The sequence below is a fragment of the Vigna angularis genome, chromosome 9, assembly GCF_016808095.1.
Source record: "Vigna angularis cultivar LongXiaoDou No.4 chromosome 9, ASM1680809v1, whole genome shotgun sequence".
Classification (NCBI taxonomy): Eukaryota; Viridiplantae; Streptophyta; class Magnoliopsida; order Fabales; family Fabaceae; genus Vigna; species Vigna angularis.
This window is the reverse complement of record NC_068978.1, coordinates 5,312,813-5,336,476: the sequence shown is the minus strand read 5'-3', so window position 1 is coordinate 5,336,476 and position 23,664 is coordinate 5,312,813. Positions and strand designations below refer to the sequence as shown.

The 23,664-nt window shown below is 38.2% G+C and overlaps 1 protein-coding gene across 8 annotated transcripts; it reads right to left on the bottom strand.

The window, feature by feature from the left end:
• Positions 1 to 988: 988 nt before the first annotated feature.
• LOC128194021 (uncharacterized) lies at positions 989 to 23,519 on the bottom strand. Of its 8 annotated transcripts, XR_008245291.1 has the most exons (9): positions 23,262 to 23,519; positions 21,448 to 21,532; positions 15,394 to 15,506; positions 15,160 to 15,291; positions 14,185 to 14,331; positions 8,130 to 8,175; positions 2,900 to 2,974; positions 1,564 to 1,625; positions 989 to 1,333 (listed from the first exon to the last, which is right to left on the bottom strand). XR_008245291.1 is itself a non-coding variant. In XM_052868460.1 (7 exons), coding segments are annotated over exons 3-7 (246 nt in total). In that variant the 5' UTR covers positions 14,283 to 14,331; positions 21,448 to 21,532; positions 23,262 to 23,519; the 3' UTR covers positions 991 to 1,332. The 8 variants fall into 8 exon arrangements, 3 of the variants coding, with proteins under 3 accessions (XP_052724419.1, XP_052724420.1, XP_052724421.1); XM_052868460.1 differs by lacking the exons at positions 15,160 to 15,291; positions 15,394 to 15,506 and having other exon boundaries at positions 991 to 1,333; positions 1,564 to 1,599; positions 8,140 to 8,175; XR_008245292.1 differs by lacking the exons at positions 15,160 to 15,291; positions 15,394 to 15,506 and having other exon boundaries at positions 992 to 1,333; positions 2,900 to 3,034.
• Positions 23,520 to 23,664: the final 145 nt, after the last annotated feature.

Below are 23,664 nucleotides of genomic sequence, written 5' to 3'. Positions count from 1 at the left end.
TTTTCTTTAAAAGATAAGTAAATTTTGAATTGAATAGAAAGCTAAAAATAATTTCCAAATGTTTTTGAATTTTGTTTGTAAGTCATTTAAAAAAAATAACTTTCATAATTCGAAGGAATTGTGTAATTGGAAAACCATCTTATAAACAAAAAGTAATTTCATTCGAAAATAAAAATCTATATAATTTTTGAATTACATTGTTCGAAAGAACAAAATAAAGAAAAATATGAAGGTGTAAGAAGACACTACCTGAAAACACAAACCCAATCAACAGGACGCATGACGGTAAAAGTTTTTATACTATTTATTTATAATTTAAAAAATTTAATAAACTTTTTACATATAACAAGTTGATAGTAGATGAAAATTTGAAAAGTTTAATAAACTTGTCATATATAATAAGTTTTGATTAGAAGATAATTTAAAAAGCTTGCATACTGTAATAAGCATTCGCCAAATAAGCACCCCTAATTGTAAAACAAAAAGAAAATACATAAGGAATCAATTTTATTTAAAAACATTTTCACATAAGTGATTTTGTTTAAAAAGGTATATTTGCTAATTAAATATAATTGTTGTATTTATTAAACTAGTCACCTTATCTTAAAATTCGCTCAAAAGTAATATATATAGTAAAAGTAACAAATCACTAGTAGGTTTGACAGAACGTAATCCCACCAACCAAAATGAGCAACAGTTCCATTGAATTGTTCTGTTGACCGTGAACTATTGGAAGTTGTCATTTATTTTAAGAACAGTTTAAAGTTATTTTTGACGTAAAAATATTGTTTTATCTTAATAAAATGTTTACAAGATTTTCTATTTTATCCTTTTCATTAATATAAAATTCAGATACTTAGTCTAAAATAGCAATAAGAACAAAAAATGGATAAAGATGGTGAAATGAAGATTTAAATCTCCAAAAACTTTTTATCTCGAATTTTAGAATACTTAACTTATGATTGTTAAGCACTACCTAAACTATTTTTTATAATCTAGGGAAGGCAGAAAAACAATTTACTTTGAAATTAAAAAACAAGATTTGATGAAGTGGAAAGATAGATATCCAAACTTTAAATCGAGATGTGCCCTGAAACATTATGGTAGTTTGATGTTCTTTCAAGGTTATTCACAACCATTCTGTGATAATTTGCAAGTGTTTCAACAAAACAAATGTCCTCCATTGTCATCAGTTAATGATCATCTTGTTAAAAAATTCAGCTTGCTCAGGAAAATACTCCATCAATTCATCCTTTGTCACCCAGACAAAATCCTCACATTTTGCAATGTTGAACTTGTTTTTAGCAATTACTTGAGATTTGAAGAAGAATCTCTGGCAGAAGATTTCAGCAAAGAGAAAGAATAAGCAAATAAATCAATTTTTAATTGAGATGGAAGAAGCACTGGAAAGGCTAAATTTGAAATCATGTTGCCAAGCATGTTAGAGTCCTAGGCACTTCAATAGTGTGCCAACATATATTGATATTAATAAGAATATTAAAAGAAAGGAAGCTTCCATAACTAAAACCAGAAGTACAACAAATTTCCTATAAATATACCTACCATATAAGATGTGGATCCAGACTGGTCTTCTGTAGGCTGAACAACCATATGGTCACTCGCCACTCAAGCAGGCATGGGAATAAAAATGAAATTTAAATTATAAATTGCTAATTACTATCCGTAACTAAACAACATGCTACAGAAAATAGACATTGGTCCAATCCTAAAGAAGATGAGATCAAGAAAGAACTAATATTCCATAGGAGAAATCACGTGTATAAAGAAATTCAAAAAAAGATTTAATTAATACTTTGGTCCTTGTATTGAAGACAAGTATTCAATTGTTTCTCAATATCTTTTTTCTCGCTTAATTGAGTCTCAACATTGTTTAAAATCACACGATGTTGGTTCTTCCGATAAATTAGGGTTAACACCGTTTGATAAATGTCATATGCAAGTGTCTCAAATTTTTCTTTTTTTTAGTTTCTTATTTAATTCTTTTTGTTTTCTTTCTTTTTGAGTTTTTTCCTCCCCCACACGACTCCATTTTTGTGTCTCCCAAAAATGCTTCTTTTCTCTCTGAAGGGAGAAGGTACAAATAAGGGAGAGAAGATAAAGTGCAAAAAACAAAACAAAATGCCGAGTGCAAAGAGTAAAGAATTGAATTTGAAATTTGAATTGGGTTTTTTGGAATTGCAGTTAGTGGATGGGTACGGTGGTAGCTACCGTCTGTCTTTCTGGACATGTTTTAAATTGGAACCAGTTTGCTAGAACGACAACTTCAGTGGCGAGGCACCACATCCCTAATTCCCCATGAGCCTCTGTTTTCAATTTAAATTTTATATTAACTATTCATTATTATTAATGATAACGTGATTGTACTATCCTCTGGAGCAGAAAAAGGATTAGGACGGGTGGTTTGGGGGTTGCACAGTATTGAGTTTGGTGGTGGTTTTGGGGATTTTAATGGTGGTGTGGAGGTTGTGGTGTTGAGATTGGTGCTGGTGTGAAGGAGGAGGAGGAAGGAAATGGTGAGGGGAGGGGGGAGGAGGAGGAAGGAGGAAGGAGATGGAGGGGTGGTGTGGGTGAGGAAGAGGAAGGACATGAAGGGATGAAAAAAGAAAACAGAAAAAATAACAAAAAAATTATAAAAAAAATAAAGCATATAAAAATTTGAAACATGACATGTGGCACCTACCAAACAATGTTAAGGTTAATTTAACGGAATGGTCATTCTAAACAAAATTAGGACTTAATTCAGTTAAAAAAAATATTGGAAAACAGTTGAATATTTATCTTTAATATAAGGATAAAAGTACTAATTAAACCTTTATAAAGTAAAACATTTTCTTACTGCAAATTCTCACATGGTCAGTTTACTCATATTGGTGCATACCTTTTATCATTGTTTTTGTCAGCTTCAGTGAATCGTGGTGCTGGCACATAGTCAATCTGATAATCCCCTTTTCCCCTGGAAGTAACATAATTTTCATGCGAACGTATGAAAAGAAGAAACTATCTGTATTGCCAGCTGTGATAAATCTTAAGCATATCAACACATTGACAAGGAGGCAAAAAAAAATACATAATCCAAGCCACCGAGTTAAATATGCAGAACCAATTCAAATTGTTAGATGTTAAGTTGTGTGTTTCTGTTAATTGGGCTTAGCCCATTCTGTATTTAGGGTTTAATCCTTATCTTACATTATAAATAAACTACCCTATGTGTATGCTAAACACATAAGGGAAATTTCTCCTAATCTTCTCCACTATATTTAACATGGTATCTAAAGCACAGGAATAGTTCCAGTCAACACCACGGTCTCCAGCACCCATCACTGCCGCTGTCGTTGCAGTCGCCGCCGCTGCCGCCGTCGCCGGAGTTCCAGAATCGACCGGCGACCACACCATCGGCATCGTCTTGGCCGGGCGACCACCGTGGTACGAAGATCGCGGAGAACGGACCACCCACGCGCCTCCACGCTCTGCCGCAAGAGTCACCGCTGCGGCCGCGCATGCCGGCGCGTCGCCGGAGATTTCCGCCGTTGATCAGCACCGCCGTGATCGCCTCCTCGCCCTCTTTCTGGATCTGTGGTCGTTGCGTCAATCGGAGCACTTTGAATTTTTAGGGTTTCTCCCTCTCCATGGCTGCCCAACTTGATGATCGGAGTCGGTCTCGCCAACCAGGTAAAGGACGTCCAAAATGTGATCACTGTGGCAAGCTAGGCCACAAAATTGATAGATGCTATGCGCTTCATGGACGTCCTCCTCGACCTATAGCAATGGCTAATTCTGATCCACCTCCCCAATCACCGTCTGCAGACCATCCTACTTCATCAAATACCATAAATAACCCTTTACTCTTTCAGGAATTTCTCAGATGGTATGAGGACCGTCAACACTCTAGTTCCACTACATTTGCTTTTGTTATACGCACAGGTACTCCTTTTGTTGGTCTGACTCACTCTCTCGGATTTTGGGTCCTTGACTCAGGCGCCACCGATCATATCACTAGTAACAAGTCCTTGTTTTCTTCCTTGTCATGTCCGATTAATTTACCCTCGGTAACGATGGCTGATGGGTTTAGAGTCTCATCTCATGGTATTGGTACTGTTCATATTTTTTCGTCCATATCCATTGATAATGTACTTTATGTCCCTAGGTCTCCTTTTAACTTATTGTCCGTAAGTCGTCTAACTCGTTCCCTTAATTGTGTTATTTCATTTACTAAAGATTATGTTTGGTTGCAGGATCGGAGTTCGAAACACATGATTGGCACAGGATGTGAGTCTCATGGCCTATATCATCTCAGCCCTTCTCCACATGCTGGTGTAATCATGGAGTCACCATCCCTTCTTCATGCTCAGTTAGGTCATCCCAGTCTTGCCAAACTGCAGCAACTTGTTCCGAGTCTATCCAAATTATCAAGTTTGTCGTGTGAGTCTTGTCAGTTAGGCAAACATACTCGTAATTCCTTTCCTCGTAGTGTTTCACAACAAACGTCATCCCCCTTTTCATTGGTTCATTCTGATATTTGGGGACCTAGTCGTGTTAAGTTAACTTTAGGATTTCAGTATTTTGTTACCTTTATTGATGACTATTCAAGATGTACTTGGTTGTTTCTCATGAAGAATCGTTCTGAGTTGTTTTCTATTTTTCAAACTTTTTTCAATGAAATAGAAACTCAGTTTGGGGTTTCTATTCGCACTTTACGCAGTGATAATGGCCGTGAATACCTTTCTCAACAGTTTAAACATTTTATGGCTTCTCATGGCATTCTTCACCAAACCTCATGTGCTTATACCCCTCAACAAAATGGGGTGGCTGAGCGCAAGAATAGACACCTTATTGAAACAACTCGTACCCTTCTCATTCATGGTCAAGTACCCTCACGTTTTTGGGGTGATGCTGTTCTCACGGCATGTTATCTTATCAACCACATGCAATCTTCCGTCCTAGAGAACAAAATCCCTCATTCTATCTTATTTCCTCAAGACCCTCTACATCCATTACCTCTTAGAGTTTTTGGGTCTACATGTTTTGTTCATGATTTTAGTCCTGGTCTTGATAAGTTATCTCCTAGGTCTCACAAATGCGTATTCTTAGGATTTCCACGGTCACAAAAGGGCTATAAGTGTTTTTCCCCTTCCCTCAATCGTCATTTTATCTCTGCTGATGTCACTTTTGATGAATCTTCTTTTTACTTTACACATCTATCTTCTAGTTCTGTACCTCTCCCTATTACTGTTGATATTCCTCTTATATGTGATCCTCCTGGTGATGCCCCACCCATTTTGTCTCCTCCTTTAGACTCTCATTCACCACAGGATCGTCCTTCACCACCACCCCTTCAGGTTTATAGTCGCCGCAATTGTCTCCCTCATGACTCACTTCCAGTGCCGCCTCCTGTGTCTCCTCCGGCTCCAGCAAATGAGTCTGACTTGCCTACTGCCCTCCGTAAAGGTATACGCTCTACCCGTAACCCTTCCCCCTATTATACTGTTCTTAGTTACCACAGATTATCTCCATCTTTTTACACTTGTCTCTCATCCATTTCTTCTGTGTCAATTCCTAAATCTGTGGGTGATGCCTTAACTCATCCTGGCTGGCGTCAAGCTATGCTGGATGAATTAAGTGCTTTACAGAAAAGTGGAACTTGGGAGCTTATCCAATTACCATCTGGAAAGTCTGTTGTTGGTTGCAGGTGGGTGTATGCTATCAAGGTTGGCCCTGATGGCACAATTGATCGTCTGAAAGCTCGACTGGTTGCCAAAGGCTACACACAGATTTTTGGTTTGGATTATGGTGATACTTTTTCTCCAGTGGCAAAAATGACTTCTGTTCGCCTATTCATTGCCATGGCCGCTCTTCGACAATGGCCTCTTTACCAACTTGATGTCAAAAATGCTTTCCTAAATGGTGATTTGCATGAAGAAATTTATATGGAGCAACCGCCTGGCTTTGTTGCTCAGGGGGAGTCATCTGGATTGGTATGTCGTCTTCGCAAATCCTTATATGGCCTAAAACAATCTCCTCGGGCCTGGTTTGGTAAATTCAGCTGTGTTGTTCAACGATTTGGTATGTCTCGCAGTGAAGCAGATCATTCAGTGTTCTATCGCCACTCAAGTGCTGGACGTATTTACTTAATAGTGTATGTCGATGATATTATTCTCACAGGAAGTGACTATCTCGGCATCTCTCAGATGAAACAACACCTTTGTCATCATTTTCAAACCAAAGATCTCGGCAAACTCCGGTACTTTTTGGGTATTGAAGTAGCACAATCCAATGATGGTATTGTCATATCTCAGAGGAAGTATGCGTTAGACATCTTGGAGGAAACAGGGTTAATCAACTGTAAATCTGTTGAGACACCTATGGACCCTAACATCAAACTCCTACCAAATCAGGGAGAGCCTTTCTCAGATCCTGAACGGTACAGAAGATTAGTTGGTAAATTAAACTATCTTACTGTTACGCGTCCTGACATTTCCTTCGCAGTTAGTGTGGTGAGTCAATTTCTAAACTCCCCATGTGAAGACCATTGGGATGCAGTTGTTCGCATACTGAAGTATATTAAAGGATCACCTGGAAAAGGTTTGCTATATGGCCCTAACAACGATACAAAAATCGTTTGCTATTCAGATGCTGATTGGGCTGGTTCCCCTTCTGATAGGAGGTCTACTTCTGGATATTGTATCTCTATTGGTGGCAACCTGATATCTTGGAAAAGTAAGAAGCAAAGTGTTGTGGCAAGGTCCAGCGCAGAAGCAGAATATAGAGCTATGGCATCTGCTACTTGCGAGCTTGTGTGGCTTAAACAATTACTTAATGAATTGAAATTTGGAGATGTCACTCACATGATACTTATATGTGATAATCAAGCTGCTTTTCATATTAGCTCTAACCCTGTCTTCCATGAGAGAACCAAGCACATTGAAGTTGATTGTCATTTTATTAGAGAAAAAATCATATCCGGAGATATCAAGACTGAGTTCATTAACTCAAGCAACCAGTTGGCAGACATATTCACCAAGTCCTTACGAGGACCTAGAATTGTCTATCTTTGTAACAAGCTTGGAACATATGATTTATATGCTCCAGCTTGAGGGAGAGTGTTAGATGTTAAGTTGTGTGTTTCTGTTAATTGGGCTTAGCCCATTCTGTATTTAGGGTTTAACCCTTATCTTACATTATAAATAAACTACCCTATGTGTATGCTAAACATATAAGGGAGATTTCTCCTAATCTTCTCCACTATATTTAACACAAATAATCTTAAAGGCATCATTAATTTTATAGGTTTGGCAATTAATATAGTCCTTACAGAGCTTGGATGATTCCCATCTAACAATTCAGTTTTATAGGATTAATTTAGGTTTTTAATCAAATTGAATAATAGTAATAATAGATCATAATCCTCGTAATTAAATAAGGAAACAAATCATGAAATCTAAATAAATATGAATACAATTCTAAGGGATAACAAGGACAAATGGAAGGCGGACATATGGAAGGCAGACATACGAGATAATATTAATACTCAAGATATAATAAACTGATAATTGGATATCTTTCATTTACACTAGCACTAACATTTTACCTTTGTTTAGTTGTCTATTGTCTTTTATATTCCCCTCTACCTTTTATACTAGTTTTCATATTTCGCTAGTTCTAAGGAAGGAAAGAAAGAAGTTTTATACAATATAGATAATTAGCAAAAGACCTAATGGTTCTTTTCCGTTTCTATTTGAGTATATAGATAAATGCCTCCCTTACAGCCATTTGAGAGTATTCACATAAAATAGAAGTTTAACAGAGAAAAGAAAAACAATTTTGTTGGTTACTATTCAAGTATTTATCTCTTCCACTCTCAGGAAACTTGCAAATAAGTTTTTCGTATATATTATAATTTATAACTAAAAGTGCAATCTAAATGCACCTGCCGTCTCATAGTCAGTCCCATGCCTGGATAAAGGAGGTGGGTTGTGTTAGGCCTTCGACAACCAACACAAAACACACCAATAAAACACATGGATCACTCACTATTTGAAATGTCACATTGATATCTCTCTCTTCAAAACTAATTAAATGTAAACAACAAAATATTGAAACTATAGACATACCCTGGAGTACCTTGCTTCAGATTTGTCTAGAAATTCATCAGGATATCTGTGTTGATATTGTTGCCGCCACCGAAACATAACAGTTTAACACAAAAAAAAAGATATAGTTAGTATAATAGCACTGCTAAAACAGGTTCCTGTTGATTAATCAAATGACAACTAAAATATTCACCAGAATACAAATTTTTCTTTTCCCATATTTCTCTTTTGAAAATTCGAGGAGGAAAATAGGATATTCATCACTAGAATTTATCAAAACATCACCCTCCACCTAGTTTACAAATCACCAACTTCATAAAAGGAGGAGAGTCTAAGTTCAACAATTAGGGTTGACATGACATCCCTTCCTACTCTACAGTCCTCCAGCAGAAGCGCATATTTTTCCTTGAAAAATTAATTAATATCTTCTGTGTTAGTTTGATATTAAATGAATTAATATCTTCTGTTGTTAGAAGATTCTAGATATCTCTTTGTAATTATTACTTTAGAATTAGACTTCTCTATATATAGAGGTTAATGTACTGTTTCAAATCAATCAATGGAATAATAATCTTCTTCCTTTCAGATTAATCCTTTCAAGTTCCTCTATGACTACAAACTCAAGACTCAATGAAGCTCTGATAGAAACCCAACAATTAAACTGAATATCACAGGTATATTATTCAAGTATTATGCAGAAGAAAAGTTATGGACGGAAAGCTCTACAATCACCAGTAAAACCCAGAGTGCTCTCACTCCTAACCAGAGGATGACTCTCCTCCTAACCAACTCACCACCTCCTACCCATATCCTCCTTCACACTCTCTATTCTCTCTCCTATAACAGAATTCCCCTTCCCTCGATTCCTGACACGTCATTCTCCTCTCTAACTAACTTCCCTTTCTTTTCCTAACCCCATTTTCTTTCTTCTCACGTAAACATTCCATATTTTGGGCCTTGCTCCCTCTATAATTGTTTCATGTTGATTAGCAGGCCCATCCTTATTAGGAGTCCTATCATTACTCCCTCCTGCAACAACACCCTTGTCCTCAAGGCTAAAATAAGGAAATTGACTTCGCAATAGTCCCTCATCTTCCCACATTGCCTCCTCCTCTGTTCTCCCCTTCCATTTAATCAACCATTGTTTAGTAATAGTACCACCCTCAGGAATCTCCCAGGTTGCTAACACTGTCTCAGGTTCTTCTTGATCTTCCTCCTCAAGACTCAACTCTGTTGGTAAAGTGGGTTCTACCACATGATTACCAATAGCCTTTTTTAATTGAGAAACATGAAAAACCGGGTGTACTTTTGCTGATTCCGGCAACTGCACCTTATAAGACACTTCTCCCTTCTTCTCCACCACTAAGAAAGGCCCATAATACCAAGGTGCCAGCTTCTGATTAATACGTCGAGCTATGGTTACTTGTCTATGGGGACGCAATTTAATAAAGACCCACTCTCCGACCTCGAACTGCATGAATCTCCGCTTTTTGTCTGCAAATTTCTTCATTTGATGCTGGGCTCGCAGCAGATGATATTCCAATTGTCGAATAGCTTCATCTCTATCAACCAAGTCAGCGGCTACAACTTCCACATGTGTTTCGCCCTGTGTAAAACACACCAAAGCAGGTGGTGTTCTCCCATACACAATTTCAAAAGGGGTTTTTCCTGTTGCTCCATGAAAAGTAGTATTATACCATAATTTTGCCCAAGGTACCCAATATGACCAGTTCTTGGGCTGTTCCGACACAAAACATCGTAAATAAGCTTCTAAACATCGATTTACCACTTCTGTTTGACCATCGATCTCAGGATGATAAGAAGAACTCGTTTTTAAAGTTGTTCCCTGTAATCGAAATAATTCCTGCCAAAAAAGACTCATGAACACAGGGTCTTGATCACTAACAATCGATTGCGGAAGGCCGTGAAGTCGTACAATCTCCTTAGCAAATAATTCAGCAATCTTCCTGGCAGTATAAGGATGTTTCAATAAAATAAAGTGGCCATATTTAGACAATCGATCCACCACTGCAAATATAGCTTGAAACCCCTTCGATTTTGGTAAGTCCGTAATGAAGTCTAGGGAAATATCTTCCCAAATCCTATCTGGAATAGGCAAGGGCTGTAGTAATCCAGCTGGAGACGTTGCTTCATATTTCTGTCGTTGGCACACATCACATGCTTTAACAAACTCTTGAATCATTTTCTTCATTCCCGTCCAGTACAGATTTGCTGCGATACGTTTGTAGGTTCTTAAAAAACCCGAGTGACCCCCTACTGGTGAAGAATGAAACTCATTTAAGATAGTAGGAATTAAATCTGACTTAGCTGACAATACCAAGCGTCCTTTGTAAAATAATACTCCTCTTTGCAAACTGAAATCTGCAACAGATGCATCTTCCTGTTGTAACTTCTGCACCACTTGCTGTAAGAAAGGATCTACTTCCACTTCCTCTTGGATATGCTGTTCCTGCAACCATAATGGAAAAGACTGAATCTCCCTCAATTCACCCGCTTCGAACATTCTTGATAGTGAGTCAGCAGCTTTATTCTCTGGGCTCGATTTGTAAATCACCTCAAACTGATATCCTAACAACTTTGCCAGCCAATTTTGTTGAGCTTCGGTGGTGATTTTTTGATGTAAGAGGTGTCTTAAACTCTTCTGATCTGAGTACACCTTAAAACTCCTTCCAATCAAGTATGGTCTCCAATGTTGGACCACCAACACTAATGCCATTAATTCTTTCTCATAGGCTGACTTATTAACATTAGTCGGTGCCAAAGCTTTACTAAAATAAGCTATCGGTTGTCGGTCTTGCATCAATACTGCTCCTATCCCTGCCCCTGAAGCGTCACACTCAATTTCAAACGGTTTAGAAAAGTTAGGTAAAGCCAATAGGGGAGCTTGAGTCATCACCTTTTTTAATTCCTCAAAGGCCAATAATGCATTTGGACCCCAATGGAAACCATCCTTCTTCGTCAATTCAGTAAGGGCCGAGCAATCTTACCATAACCCGCAATAAATTTTCGATAATACCCCGTTAATCCCAAAAAAACCCCTCACACCTTTGACATTATGAGGTATGGGCCAATTTATCACACTTTTAATTTTTTCTGGGTCTACTGCAACTCCTTGCTCAGAAATTAGATGACCCAAGTATTCTACTTGCCGACTCCCCAAAACACACTTTTTTCTATTGACCATGAAAGATTGTTCACACAGCAGCTCAAAGACTCTCATTAAGTGCTTCAAATGTTCATCTCATCCTTTACTGTAAACTAGTATATCGTCAAAGAATACTCGTACAAACTTCCTCAAATAGGGCTTAAAAATCTGATTCATAGTAGACTGGAAAGTCACAGGGGCATTTGTCAAACCAAAGGGCATCACTAAAAATTCATAGTGACCTTCATGTGTCCTGAAAGTTGTTTTATGAACATCTTCCTCTGCCATGCGTATTTGATGATACCCAGATTTCAAGTCTAGTTTAGAAAAATAAGTAACACCATATAACTCATCCAATAACTCCTCTACCACTGGAATTGGGTATTTGTCGGGAATTGTGACTTTATTCAGCTCCCTATAATCCACGCACATGCGCCATGAATCGTCTTTCTTCTTAACAAGAATTACCGGGCTGGAAAAAGCGCTAGAATTGGGTCTGATAATTCCTTGTGTCAACATCTCTCTAACCTGTTTTTCAATCTCCTCTTTATGGTGATGTGGATACCGATATGGTTGCACACTCACGACTTTTGCTTCTGGCTGCAATATAATAACATGCACCACATTTCTATAAGGTGGCAGCCCCTGTGGCAGCCCCTGTGGCTCTTGGAATACAGTCGCATAACCCACTAAAATCTGTTGAATATCTTCAACTTGTGTCTTTGATAAGCTTTGCTTCGAAATGGACTTTTCTCCCAAACTATTCTCCTTCACCACACTCTAGAAAGATGTCATCAACGCTATATGTTGTCCGTGTTTTCTCATTTTCTGACCTTGTAACTCTAGATATTTGTCCTGCCAAAAAAAACTTAGCATCATCTCTTCCCAATCAAAAGTAACCTTTCCAAACCTTCGCAACCAAGAAACTCCCAAAATCATGTCCACGTCCCCCAATTCCAACACATATGGCTCTACCGTAGTAGAAAATTCTCCTAATTGGATGTCCAACTTCTCACATTTCCCCGTCGTAGACACCCTATGTCCATCTCCCAAACGTACACCAATCTGTTTTCTTTTGTCCACTTTCAACTCCAGAGCAGCCACTACAAGGGGAGAAATGAAATTGTGACTGGCCCCACTATCAATCAGCACTCCCAGGGTTACTCCATTGAGAAGACCCTCTATGCGCAAAGTTGTAGGGTTATTCCGACCACCCCATGGTACTTCAACTTCTGCGAACAGCCCCATAGACCCACACTCCAAGTTATGGTCATCTTCCTCTTCTTGCGTCTCACTCGCGATCACCTCCCCCGCTTCATTTACTGTTTCGTCATCCGCTAACACCACCATTCGCAGTTGCCGCTCTGTGCATCGATGCAAGGGGTGATACTTTTCACCGCATCGAAAACAAAGCCCTTGAGCTTTTCTGTTCATCAATTCAGAGTACGGCAAATGTTTCGTACCACGATTTCGGTCGACGGTCGGAAAACGATCACCTGAAATGCGACTGCCTTGCGTCGCCGAGCGTGACTCATGAAGGCTGGAACCTGCTGCCGATAATGGTTTATTTGATATGCTCTGGGTTGGGCCTAACCCAACGCCTAATTTCCCTAAATGTGGGCCTTGACCCGACCCGGATCCAGACTTCTCTCCCTGACCCGTACCCCAATCACGATTGCTTTTCCACCCTCGTAATCCTCCTCCATGCTGAAATCCCTCTCCCCGCACTTCTGCTTCCACGTCTCGAGCTAGGCGCATGGCTTGGAGACGATTCATCGGGTTGAAGGTGCAAACCCTCCGCCGAATCTCCGGTCGCAACCCTCCAATAAAGTAACCCAGATATTGCTCCTCTGGTAAACGAGAAACTTGAGAGGAGAAATATTCGAACTCCGCTAGATACTCATCTACGCTGCCTGTCTACGACAAATCTTTCAACTCCTCGAAAGGATTACCGCTAGTACGACCACCATAACAAGCAATCAACTCTCTTTTTAACTTGGTCCACGACAACCCCACTTCTGCTTCTTGTAGAAGATTAAACCAATGAATGGTTGCCCCTTCCATGCTTGGTTTTGCCAATCGAACCTTCACCTCTTCTGTAGAGCCGTGCACTTCAAAATATGTCTCTGCCCTGGTAATCCATCCCACAAGGTCAGTACCATCAAATGATGGCAATTCCACCTTCTTTGCTGCCATCCTGTACTCTGCCCCTGAATCCATATCTGAAAACAGAGATTCTCGACGCTCTCCCGCTTGCTCGTTACGCAGCTTAGTCAGCTCTTCCAACATTAGTTGGCGAAATTCCCCCAACGTCTCACGTACAGACACTTCCATCGCTAACAATTTTTCCTCCAATGCGTCGACTCGGTCAGACATTTTGGGTGGCATGGACAACAATGCTAGCTCTTCTCGGGGATCCGGCAGGTCGGACCAATGATAGAAACCCAACAATTAAACTGAATATCACAGGTATATTATTCAAGTATTATGCAGAAGAAAAGTTATGGACTGAAAGCTCTACAATCACCAGTAAAACCCAGAGTGCTCTCACTCCTAACCAGAGGATGACTCTCCTCCTAACCAACTCACCACCTCCTACCCGTATCCCCCTTCACACTCTCTATTCTCTCTCCTATAACAGAATTCCCCTTCCCTGGATTCCTGACACGTCATTCCCCTCTCTAACTAACTTCCCTTTCTTTTCCTAACCCCATTTTCTTTCTTCTCACATAAACATTCCATATTTTGGGCCTTGCTCCCTCTATAATTGTTTCATGTTGATTAACAGGCCCATCCTTATTAGGAGTCCTATCAAGCTCAAATTACCCAATTCATTTTATCTTTCCTAGATATACTTTTTATTCAAGCAGAGCATAATATTAAAGTCAGAGAAAGCAGAGACAAACTTACGAGAATTCTTGAAATGCGTAAACTACAGGATCAATTTTCGGAATGACCACTGGTCGTCTCACAAGGAGCACAGAAGCAACAAGGTTCTCAGAGCTCATGCTGAATCCTCACCTTGTCAAAAGAGGTTGAACCAATGACATCTTCATCCTGGATGTATGCAAAACCATCAGATGCAGAAAATGAAGCAAGAGAAATAAATATATAATCTGAAGGAGAGAGGATTACACTCTCTTCAGCAGAAATACAAATGCCTAGTTTATTAGGAAAAATATTTTCTATATTCAATTTAATTATTATTGCTGTCACGATTTATTACTTAATTTTGTATGCAGAAAATTTAGAAGATCAATTTTATACAAGTACACAATAATGCTCCTTTTTCTAAGATTTGACAGAATACATCATTTAAGCAAAGGCTTGGGGTGCAATAACAATCAAGAGTCAAGATACCTACGATGGTCATAGCTTCATAACACAACACATGTACCTATACCCAAGGTAGTCATAATTAAATCAATAAAATCCAAATGCCCAAGGTTCTAATGTTCATCGTAATGTACACCTGAATTAGTTCAAGTATCAGATATTCTATGGATGTCCCTGCCCCTTTTTTGGGTGATCAGGGGTACGATCCTTGTCAAAAACCGTGATTGGAGTGGTATTAATTGGCATAGTGTATTTTAGGAAGTCTTTTATTTAAATGTGTTGTATTTCTGTAACTGCTGGGTGCTGCCGTTAATAGGCTATTTATGTTTGATTGATCCCGTAATGTTAGGGATTTGTCCAGTAGAATTAGCAGCCCATATTTCCTAAAATATGCTGCTGACTTATGTATACAAATAGAGGATAACAACCTCATAAGAAATAATAAGAAAGAATTCTATCGTAAATTTGAGATGGTATCAGAGCTCCCGATTCTTGGGAGTCTCTGACCGTGTTATTTATTCTAAATCGCAGCCTTTATTGCTTCTTGACCTTTAACCTAAAACTGCACCAGCCTTTATTGTTGTGCCACCGTCAAGCCTTCATTGCTTATCGTGAGTGCACCTAGTCATGGCTGAAGTGGTGAACCTGGAAACTGGGGATAGAATCCAGACGGCTGGAGAACTGCAAAATATTCATTCCGCTTATAGGTTAGATGGAAAAAACTACCTCAAATGGTCTCAAATTATTAGGACCATACTGAAAGGGAAAGGGAAGATCAGTCACCTGACTGGTAATGCATCGGATGAGATGGATCCCAAATTCAAGTCATGGGATGAAGAAGACTCCATGATCATGGCGTGACTGTGGAATTCAATGTTTCCAGAAATCAGTGATACCTGCATGTTTCTAAAATCAGCAAGGGAAATCTGGGAGGCAGTAGAACAAACTTACTCTAAGGCCAAAGATGCTACTCAAATTTATGATGTAAAGGTGAAAACCGTGGCAGCCAAACAGGGAGGTAAATCTGTAACGGAATATGCCAATCAACTTAAGTCCCTATGGATGGAATTGGATTACTATCGGGTTATAAAAGCAAAGTGTTCAGAAAACTCAGCAATTCTAAAAGAGTTTATTGAACAAGATAGGGTCTATGACTTTTTGGTGGGTTTAAATCCTGAATATGACCAGGTCTGAATTCAAATCTTGGGAAAGGAGAAAGTCCCAGGGCTAAATGAAGTGGTAGCCATTATTCGGAGTGAAGAAAGCAGAAGAGGGCTGATGCTGGAAACCTCAACCACCGAAAGCTCTGCAATGATAGCTGAAGGAGGAACAAGTATGGTTGCCAACCAGAAGAAAAACTGGGGTCCTAGTATGGAGAAGAAACATGAGGAGATTTGGTGTACCCATTGTAACAAACCACGCCACACCAAGGAAAAGTGCTGGAAATTACATGGAAAGCCCCCAAGCCGAGAATGGGGGCTGAAAGATGGGAGGACCTCAAGCAAAGAATGGGGACCGAAAGGAGAAGATGGGAAAACCTCAGGCAAAGAATGGGGACGGAAGGGAGGCCCACAGAAAAAAGGAGGAGGGCAAGCATATATTGCTAATGGACAAGGTGCAGAATCTGTCCAGTTGAATCATGAAGAGATAGAACGGGTAAGATCCATCCTCAGTAAATTGGAGAAGCCTACAGGTACGTGCTCCTTGACATATTCTGGTAAGGTTCCATTACAGTTTGGACTTAATGTTTCAGATACACCATTTACACATTACTGGATATTAGACTCAACTGACCATATGACCCCACTACCTAAATACTTCTCCACATATTCCCCATGTCCTAGTAACAAGAAAATTTCCACAGCAGATGGAACCCTCATAACTGCAGCCGGACAAGGAGAAGTCCAAATAAGCCCATCCATAACCTTAAAAAATGTCCTTCATGTCCCTAAATTATCCACCAACCTAATTTCTATACAAAAACTCACTAAAGATCTTGCATGTAATGTTGTTTTTTATAGCAACACATGTATATTGCAGGACAAGAACTCGGGGAGGACGATTGGACATGCTAGAGAATGGAATGACCTATACTACATGGAGGATCCTAATCTGCCTACCAAGAGTCTCATTTCTAAATCCACCACGACCAATAAAGAGAAGGTTCAACTTTATCATTGCCGTTTAGGACATCCGTCATTTCGAGTTGTGAAAGTACTCTTTCCTTCCTTGTTTAAAAATTTAAGTGTGGAGAGTCTTCATTGTGAGGTGTGTGAGTTAGCAAAACATAAATGTGTACCGTTTCCCATGAGCAATAAGATGAGTCCTTTCCCATTTTCTCTGGTTCATACTGATGTATGGGGTCCTGCTTATGTTCCTAATATTTCCGGTGCTAAATGGTTTTTAACATTCATTGATGATTGTACCCGGGTGACTTGGGTTTTTTTATTGAAACAAAAATCTGAAGTTAGCTCTGTGTTTGTCCAGTTTGTCTCTATGATTAAAAATCAATTTGGGGTCAGTATCAAAAGAATGAGGTCTGATAATGCCAAGGACTACTTTAATCTTGTACTAAACTCTTTTTGCCAAAAGGAAGGGATAATCCATGAGTCCTCATGTGTGAACACACCTCAACAGAATGGGATTGCAGAAAGGAAAAATGGTCACCTTTTAGATCAAACTAGAGCTTTACTTTTTCAAAATCATGTTCCTAAAAGATTTTGGGGGGAAGCCCTTCTTACCGCCACTTATCTAATCAATAGACTACCTACTAGGGTTTTAAACTCAAAAAGTCCCATGGAAGTTCTATCCTCATTCTACCCACACCTTGACCCTACAAATAAACTCCAACCTAGAATATTTGGGTGTGTATCCTTTGTACATGTTCATAGTCATGAAAGGGGGAAATTGGATCCTAGAGCTGTCAAATGTGTTTTCTTAGGATACTCTACCACTCAAAAAGGGTACAAATGTTTTCAACCCGGTTCAAAACGATTCTATGTGTCCAGAGATGTCACCTTCAATGAACAAGAGAGCTATTTCAAACAGCCCCATCTTCAGGGGGAGAATGTTAGAGAGGAAGATGAGACTCTCATGTTCCCAAACATGACGTTTGGGCCTGAAACTAGGACAAATGGCAGCATTGTTGTTGAACCTGTGAGATTTGCACCTGATGGTGGTGGCAAATTTGGAAAGGTATACTCAAGGAGAGAAAAGGCCATTCTGGAATCTAGCAATGTCCAAGAATCCAACCCACCATCACTACATGAGGTAACACCTTCAAATCCTATGAATTTTGATAATTCTAATGAGTTTGTGTCTGAAAATCTAGAAGCACAGGTGGACCAAACCCTTGATCTACCCATTGCCCTTAGAAAGGGAACTAGAACTTGCACCCAACAGCCACTTTACCCACTATCAAATTTCGTATCCTTTGAAAAATTCTCACCTACCCATAAAACCTTTCTCACTAACCTCAACTCCACACACACACACCTTCCTCTGTATCTGAAGCATTGTCTGACAGGAAATGGAAAAATGCCATGGATGTGGAAATGGAGGCGTTAAACAAGAATAGGACCTGGGAACTTGTCACCCTACCTCCTGGAAAAAAACCAATGGGATGTAAGTGGGTATATGCAATAAAGTATAGGGCTGATGGGACAATTGAACGGTACAAGGCAAGGTTGGTAGCCAAAGGCTTCACTCAAACCTATGGAGTTGATTACTTGGAGACATTTGCCCCGATTGCTAAGATGAACACAGTCAGAGTATTATTATCACTAGCAACAAATAATGATTGGGATCTGCAACAGTTTGATGTGAAGAATGCATTTTTACATGGAGACCTTGAAGAAGAAATATACATGGAGTTGCCCCCTGGTTACAAGGAACAGGTTGCTGCTAGAACTGTTTGCAAATTAAGAAAGGCTCTATATGGGCTGAAACAATCTCCAAGAGCATGGTTTGGAAGATTTACCAAAATAATGACTAGTCTAGGCTACAAACAGAGCCAAGGGGATCACACATTATTTATCAAACATTCAGCTTCAGGGGGAGTAACAATTCTATTAGTGTATTTAGATGATATTATAGTGAGTGGGGACGACAAAAGGGAACAGCAAGTGTTAAGCGAATGTCTTGCCAAGGAATTTGAAATCAAGACACTAGGAAGGCTTAAATATTTTTTGGGAATTGAAGTAGCTCATTCTAAGAAAGGAATCTTCATATCTCAACAAAAATATATTACAGACTTGCTTAGAGAAACAGGGAAGACAGGTTGTAGACCAGCGAGTACTCCAGTTGATCCAAATATAAAATTGGGAAGTATGGAGGATGATATTGTTGTGGACAGGGAAATGTATCAAAGACTTGTCGGCAGACTTATTTACTTATCGCACACTAGACCAGACATTGCGTTTGTTGTAAGTCTAGTCAGCCAGTTTATGCACCAACCAAAGGAAGCACATCTACAAGCTGCTCTTAGAATTGTCCAGTACTTGAAAGGGACCGTTGGAAGAGGGATTTTGTTCAAACGGAACAAGAGTGTAAGCCTTGAAGCATATACGGATGTAGACTATGTTGGGTCAGTGGTAGATAGGAGATCAACCACAGGATATTGCACCTTCCTTGGTGGAAACTTGGTGACTTGGAAGAGTAAAAAACAGAGTGTAGTGGCTAGATCAAGTGCTGAAGCCGAATTTCGAGCAATGGCCCATGGAATATGTGAACTTTTATGGCTGAAGATTATATTGGAAGACTTGAAGATAAAGTGGGATGAACCTATGAGGCTATATTGTGACAATCAATCTGCAATTAGCATAGCCCATATCCCGGTGCAGCATGATAGAACCAAACATATTGAAGTTGATATACACTTTATAAAGGAAAAGCTAGACAGTGGCATGATTTGCACACCATATGTATCTACTCAAAACCAACTTGCAGACATACTCACCAAGGGACTGAATTGCATTAACTTTGAAGGAATTGTCTCCAAGCTGGGAATGGAAAATACCTATTCACCAGCTTGAGGAGGAGTGTCAAAACCGTGATTGGAGTGGTATTAATTGACATAGTGTATTTTAGGAAGTCTTTTATTTAAATATGCTGTATTTTTGTAACCGCTGGGTGCTGCCGTTAATAGGCTATTTATGTTTGATTGATCCCGTAATGTTAGGGATTTGTCCAGTAGAATTAGCAGCCCATATTTCCTAAAATATGCTGCTGACTTATGTATACAAATAGAGGTTAACAACCTCATAAGAAATAATAAGAAAGATTTCTATCCTAAATTTGAAAGCAACACTTCCCAAGTGCTTCTGCTCTAGAAAAAAAAAAAAGACAAGCATACAGTTTATGATTTTAAAAAAATCACATTGCCAGGCACCACGGGCTTCTAATATCTAATATCCGTGTGTTAATGTTTCAAAGCATAATTTCACCAAAGACTACTAACAAGTAACACCATGAGCTTGATATTCTCTTCACATCTGCAGATGAAAACATATAAGAAACAAGAAGATAGCAATTGACGACTTACGGTGCCCTAAACTCTTAAAACAAATTCAAAATTGATGTGTGCATGAATTTGATGCAACGCCCTATCACTCTCACCACACCATTTTCCGCTTTAGGCAGCAACTAATGCGTGTGGTCTGAAGTTAAAAAAGTGTGGCCTAAACTTTAGACAACACTTTGGCAACGATTTTCTAGATGTGGATGACATGGTCGTGGGCTTAGTTTTAGGCAACCGTTTTTTACTAAGGTCGTACAATTTACTAGATTGTTAAAAGATTCAGGAATATTCAAGTTAGGCATGGCCTCTTTTAGTACTTGTAAGATCAGTGAATGAAGAATTGCTCCAACCATGAAGACACTTTAATAAATATAGCCAAAAGATGAAAGATAAGGTGGAGAAGCTTTCACATCCGGGGTAGAGTTCTTAATTTGGATCATTAATCAATTGGTAGAAGTATCTTTAGGACTCTCTATGCCTTCTTTTGTTTCTACTACATTTCTAAATATGTCATACAATAAGGCATTAATATCATCATGTGAATCTTCATTATCTATCATGTATTCATCTTTACTAGAAGGCAAAGGTGTTTCTTCTCCATGGTGAACATAGAGATCATACCCTTTTAGAAATCCAGAGACAATTAAATGATCGTAGACCATGCGTAGTCTTGCCCAAATATAATTTTTACATTTAACGCATGGACATAAAATCTCACGTCCTTTGAGGTCTTCCTCTAGTGTAAGCAAAATTTAGAAATTAATCAAGACCATTTATATACTTTGTACTAAACCTTGGAAATTTAGTCCACTCCTTCTCCATCACCTTTAATGTAATACATAAAAAATCATAGTTTCATTAAGCAATTGTTAATTGAAAATAGTATTACATGTATTAAAATTATAGCTTCAATAAGCAATTAACAATTAAAAAAGGCCAATTTTCTCAAAAACAATTAATTTAGCTGGTGTTAGATTTAAATAATCAGATCTCTTCGTTTTGAGGCCACAGCCTGCCTCACTCCACTAGTTTGTCCATTCTGTTGGTGCCTGGGAAGATAGAATGCCATGATGAAACTAATCTAGAACATAGAAGTTAAACAGTGGTGTTTACATCCAATGTTCCAAGCTAAACAAGACAACTGGTGGAGCTAAAAGCTCGATTACATTTTGTTACAGAAGTTAGAACTTGGAAGCACTTACAAATGAATTTAGCCCATATAAAAAGTACAATATGTTAAACAGTGAATGAAACACCCTTGGTTCACTTATAATTCAAAAGTCAATTTAAATGCATTTTACAACCAAAATAACACTAACCTGATACTTTAGACAGCAGAAGATGGCATAATCTTGATGCAATACAACCAAAATCAAAGCAAGAATAATCCAAGAGAATAGTACTCTGTCATGATAAATCCAATGACAATTAGACACACAAACATAACGAATAAATAAATCATAAAACTAAACTACATTGACGGTTTTATTTCATAAGGACTCAACGCAGCTACTGCAAGGAAAATGATTCAAAGAAACAATGTAAAAACTAAATCCGAAACTAGAAAATAAAACTAAAACAACAAGCTCAAAACCAAAGAGCAAAACCAAAATGCAAACTAGTGCTGAAACAGTGAAAAGCATATATAGAACAGAAAATTGAAACTAGGCATCTTGAGATTGAAATGCAAAACTGATTTAAATGAAATCTGATATGCTAATGGAGTGCTGGAATGAAAATGCAATGAATAACTGAAAAACCTATCAAAACTGAATTAACTAGCATTCTAATCAAACAAGAAATCTGAAAACAACTTGAAATATAAACTGGAAATGAAAAACGCATATTAAAATAATTATTTTTATTATTGATTGTGACCATGTTATACGAGTTTTGTATTAAAGACCAGAACTAAAATCTAATATCATAAACTTGATTACGGATTTATTAAAATAAAATTAAAAATACTCATAAAAATCATAAAATCAAATAAAATTTAACTGAGCATTTCAAACACCCTCTAAATTAACGGTGATGGTGTGGCAGAAACAACATGTTCTGTACGCGTATTGATGAAAATTTGATCAGACATTATTATATAACCCATAAACATACATGCGACACAACTCATTCATATAGTACTAAACTAAAATTCTAAATGTGATTCTAAATATAAAAATAAATCAACTCTTTTCTTTTATTAAAGTGGTGAAATAAACTTTATTTTTCATCTGGTATGAGTTCTGCATAAAATAAAAGTATTTTGAGAATTTTATTCTTATAAACAAGTGCATTTAATTGGATCTTCCATTGATAAATTCTCAACTGTGTCCAAAAGCTTTAACAAAACGACTTTCCTTGTTGGTAGCAGCTTAGCACTGAGCCATATTTATTTTTTTTCCAGTATAAATACTAGTCAAAGAACAAAATCAGTAAGTACGATGAGTGCTAAATCAACCAAGGTAACAATGTATACATTTCTAGTACAGATATTAAAATCAATTGAACAGCTGTACTGAACTAAAACAGAATTAAAATGAGGAAATCAGAATATGGGTTTTGAAACTAGTATGGGTAATTCTAAAATCAGAAAAGCACAAACAGAAGTTATTAATGAAATCTAGAAAATTATAAATAAATTTCTCGCAAGTTCCTGGAACCAAACAGAATATGGATAATCTTCTAACAAGACCCTACTTTCTTCAGTTGTCTCCGTCATTTTCTTTCACGAACACGGGCCATCAATTTCTTCAGTTATGACTTTTACTACTAGATAACTGATGTTATTTTACATAAATCTCCTCATCGACAATCTTGTTAGAAAGTTTAAATAGAATTTTTAACTGGATGGACCTTGATTAAGGTCATTTATGTACCTTAATAATCTATTATGGCTAACTTGGATTGAATGAAATCTAGAAAATGGTGTAGTGAAAAACAGAACCATTACAAAAAGAGAAAATACGGACACAAAGTACTCGTTCCATGAAATGAAATATCAAAATCTTCGAAGAGACCCAAAAGAACATCTTATACACGGGAACACAAATTAAAATTCGACGATTGGACTCGCAAAATAGAAAGAGAAATCATGGACGCAAAGCCAGGGAAATGGAAAGGCATGTTAACATACCAAACAGCTCAATTTGCGGCGGGAAACGGCGGCGAGGAACGGACAGTGAGGAAGGCAAGGCCACGAGGTGCACACAATCATATGCCGAGGGCAAGCGATAGCGAGTTTGGAGATGGTTCGACCACGGTTTGGAGAGGATGAAACTAAGAAGGTTCGAAGGAAACGCAATAAGGTTTGAGGCAAGACGTCGTCGTTTGGAAGAAGATGCGGTAAGGGTTTATGGCAAGAAGTGAGGAGGGTTTAGAAGAATCTTTTGAAAGTTATTTTCTGTAATATTTTTGAAATATGTAATTCAAAATATATTTCGAATTAAGTATTTCAGAAATTTTCGAAGAGAAATATTTTTCAAAAAGAGGTACACAAAGAAAAAAGGGAAGTGCAAGCAAGAAAAGCCCTTTGTTTT

Excerpts from the sequence above, each read along its gene's own strand:
- LOC128194021 (XM_052868459.1), bottom strand. The coding sequence starts at position 2,996 with ATGAAAATTATGTTACTTCCAGGGGAAAAGGGGATTATCAGATTGACT. Across the intron at positions 1,626-2,899 it reads GACAAAAACAATGATAAAAG|TGGCGAGTGACCATATGGTT; the intron begins GTATGCACCAAT and ends TGCCTGCTTGAG. Across the intron at positions 1,334-1,563 it reads CTGGATCCACATCTTATATG|AGATTCTTCTTCAAATCTCA; the intron begins GTAGGTATATTT and ends ATCTTCTGCCAG.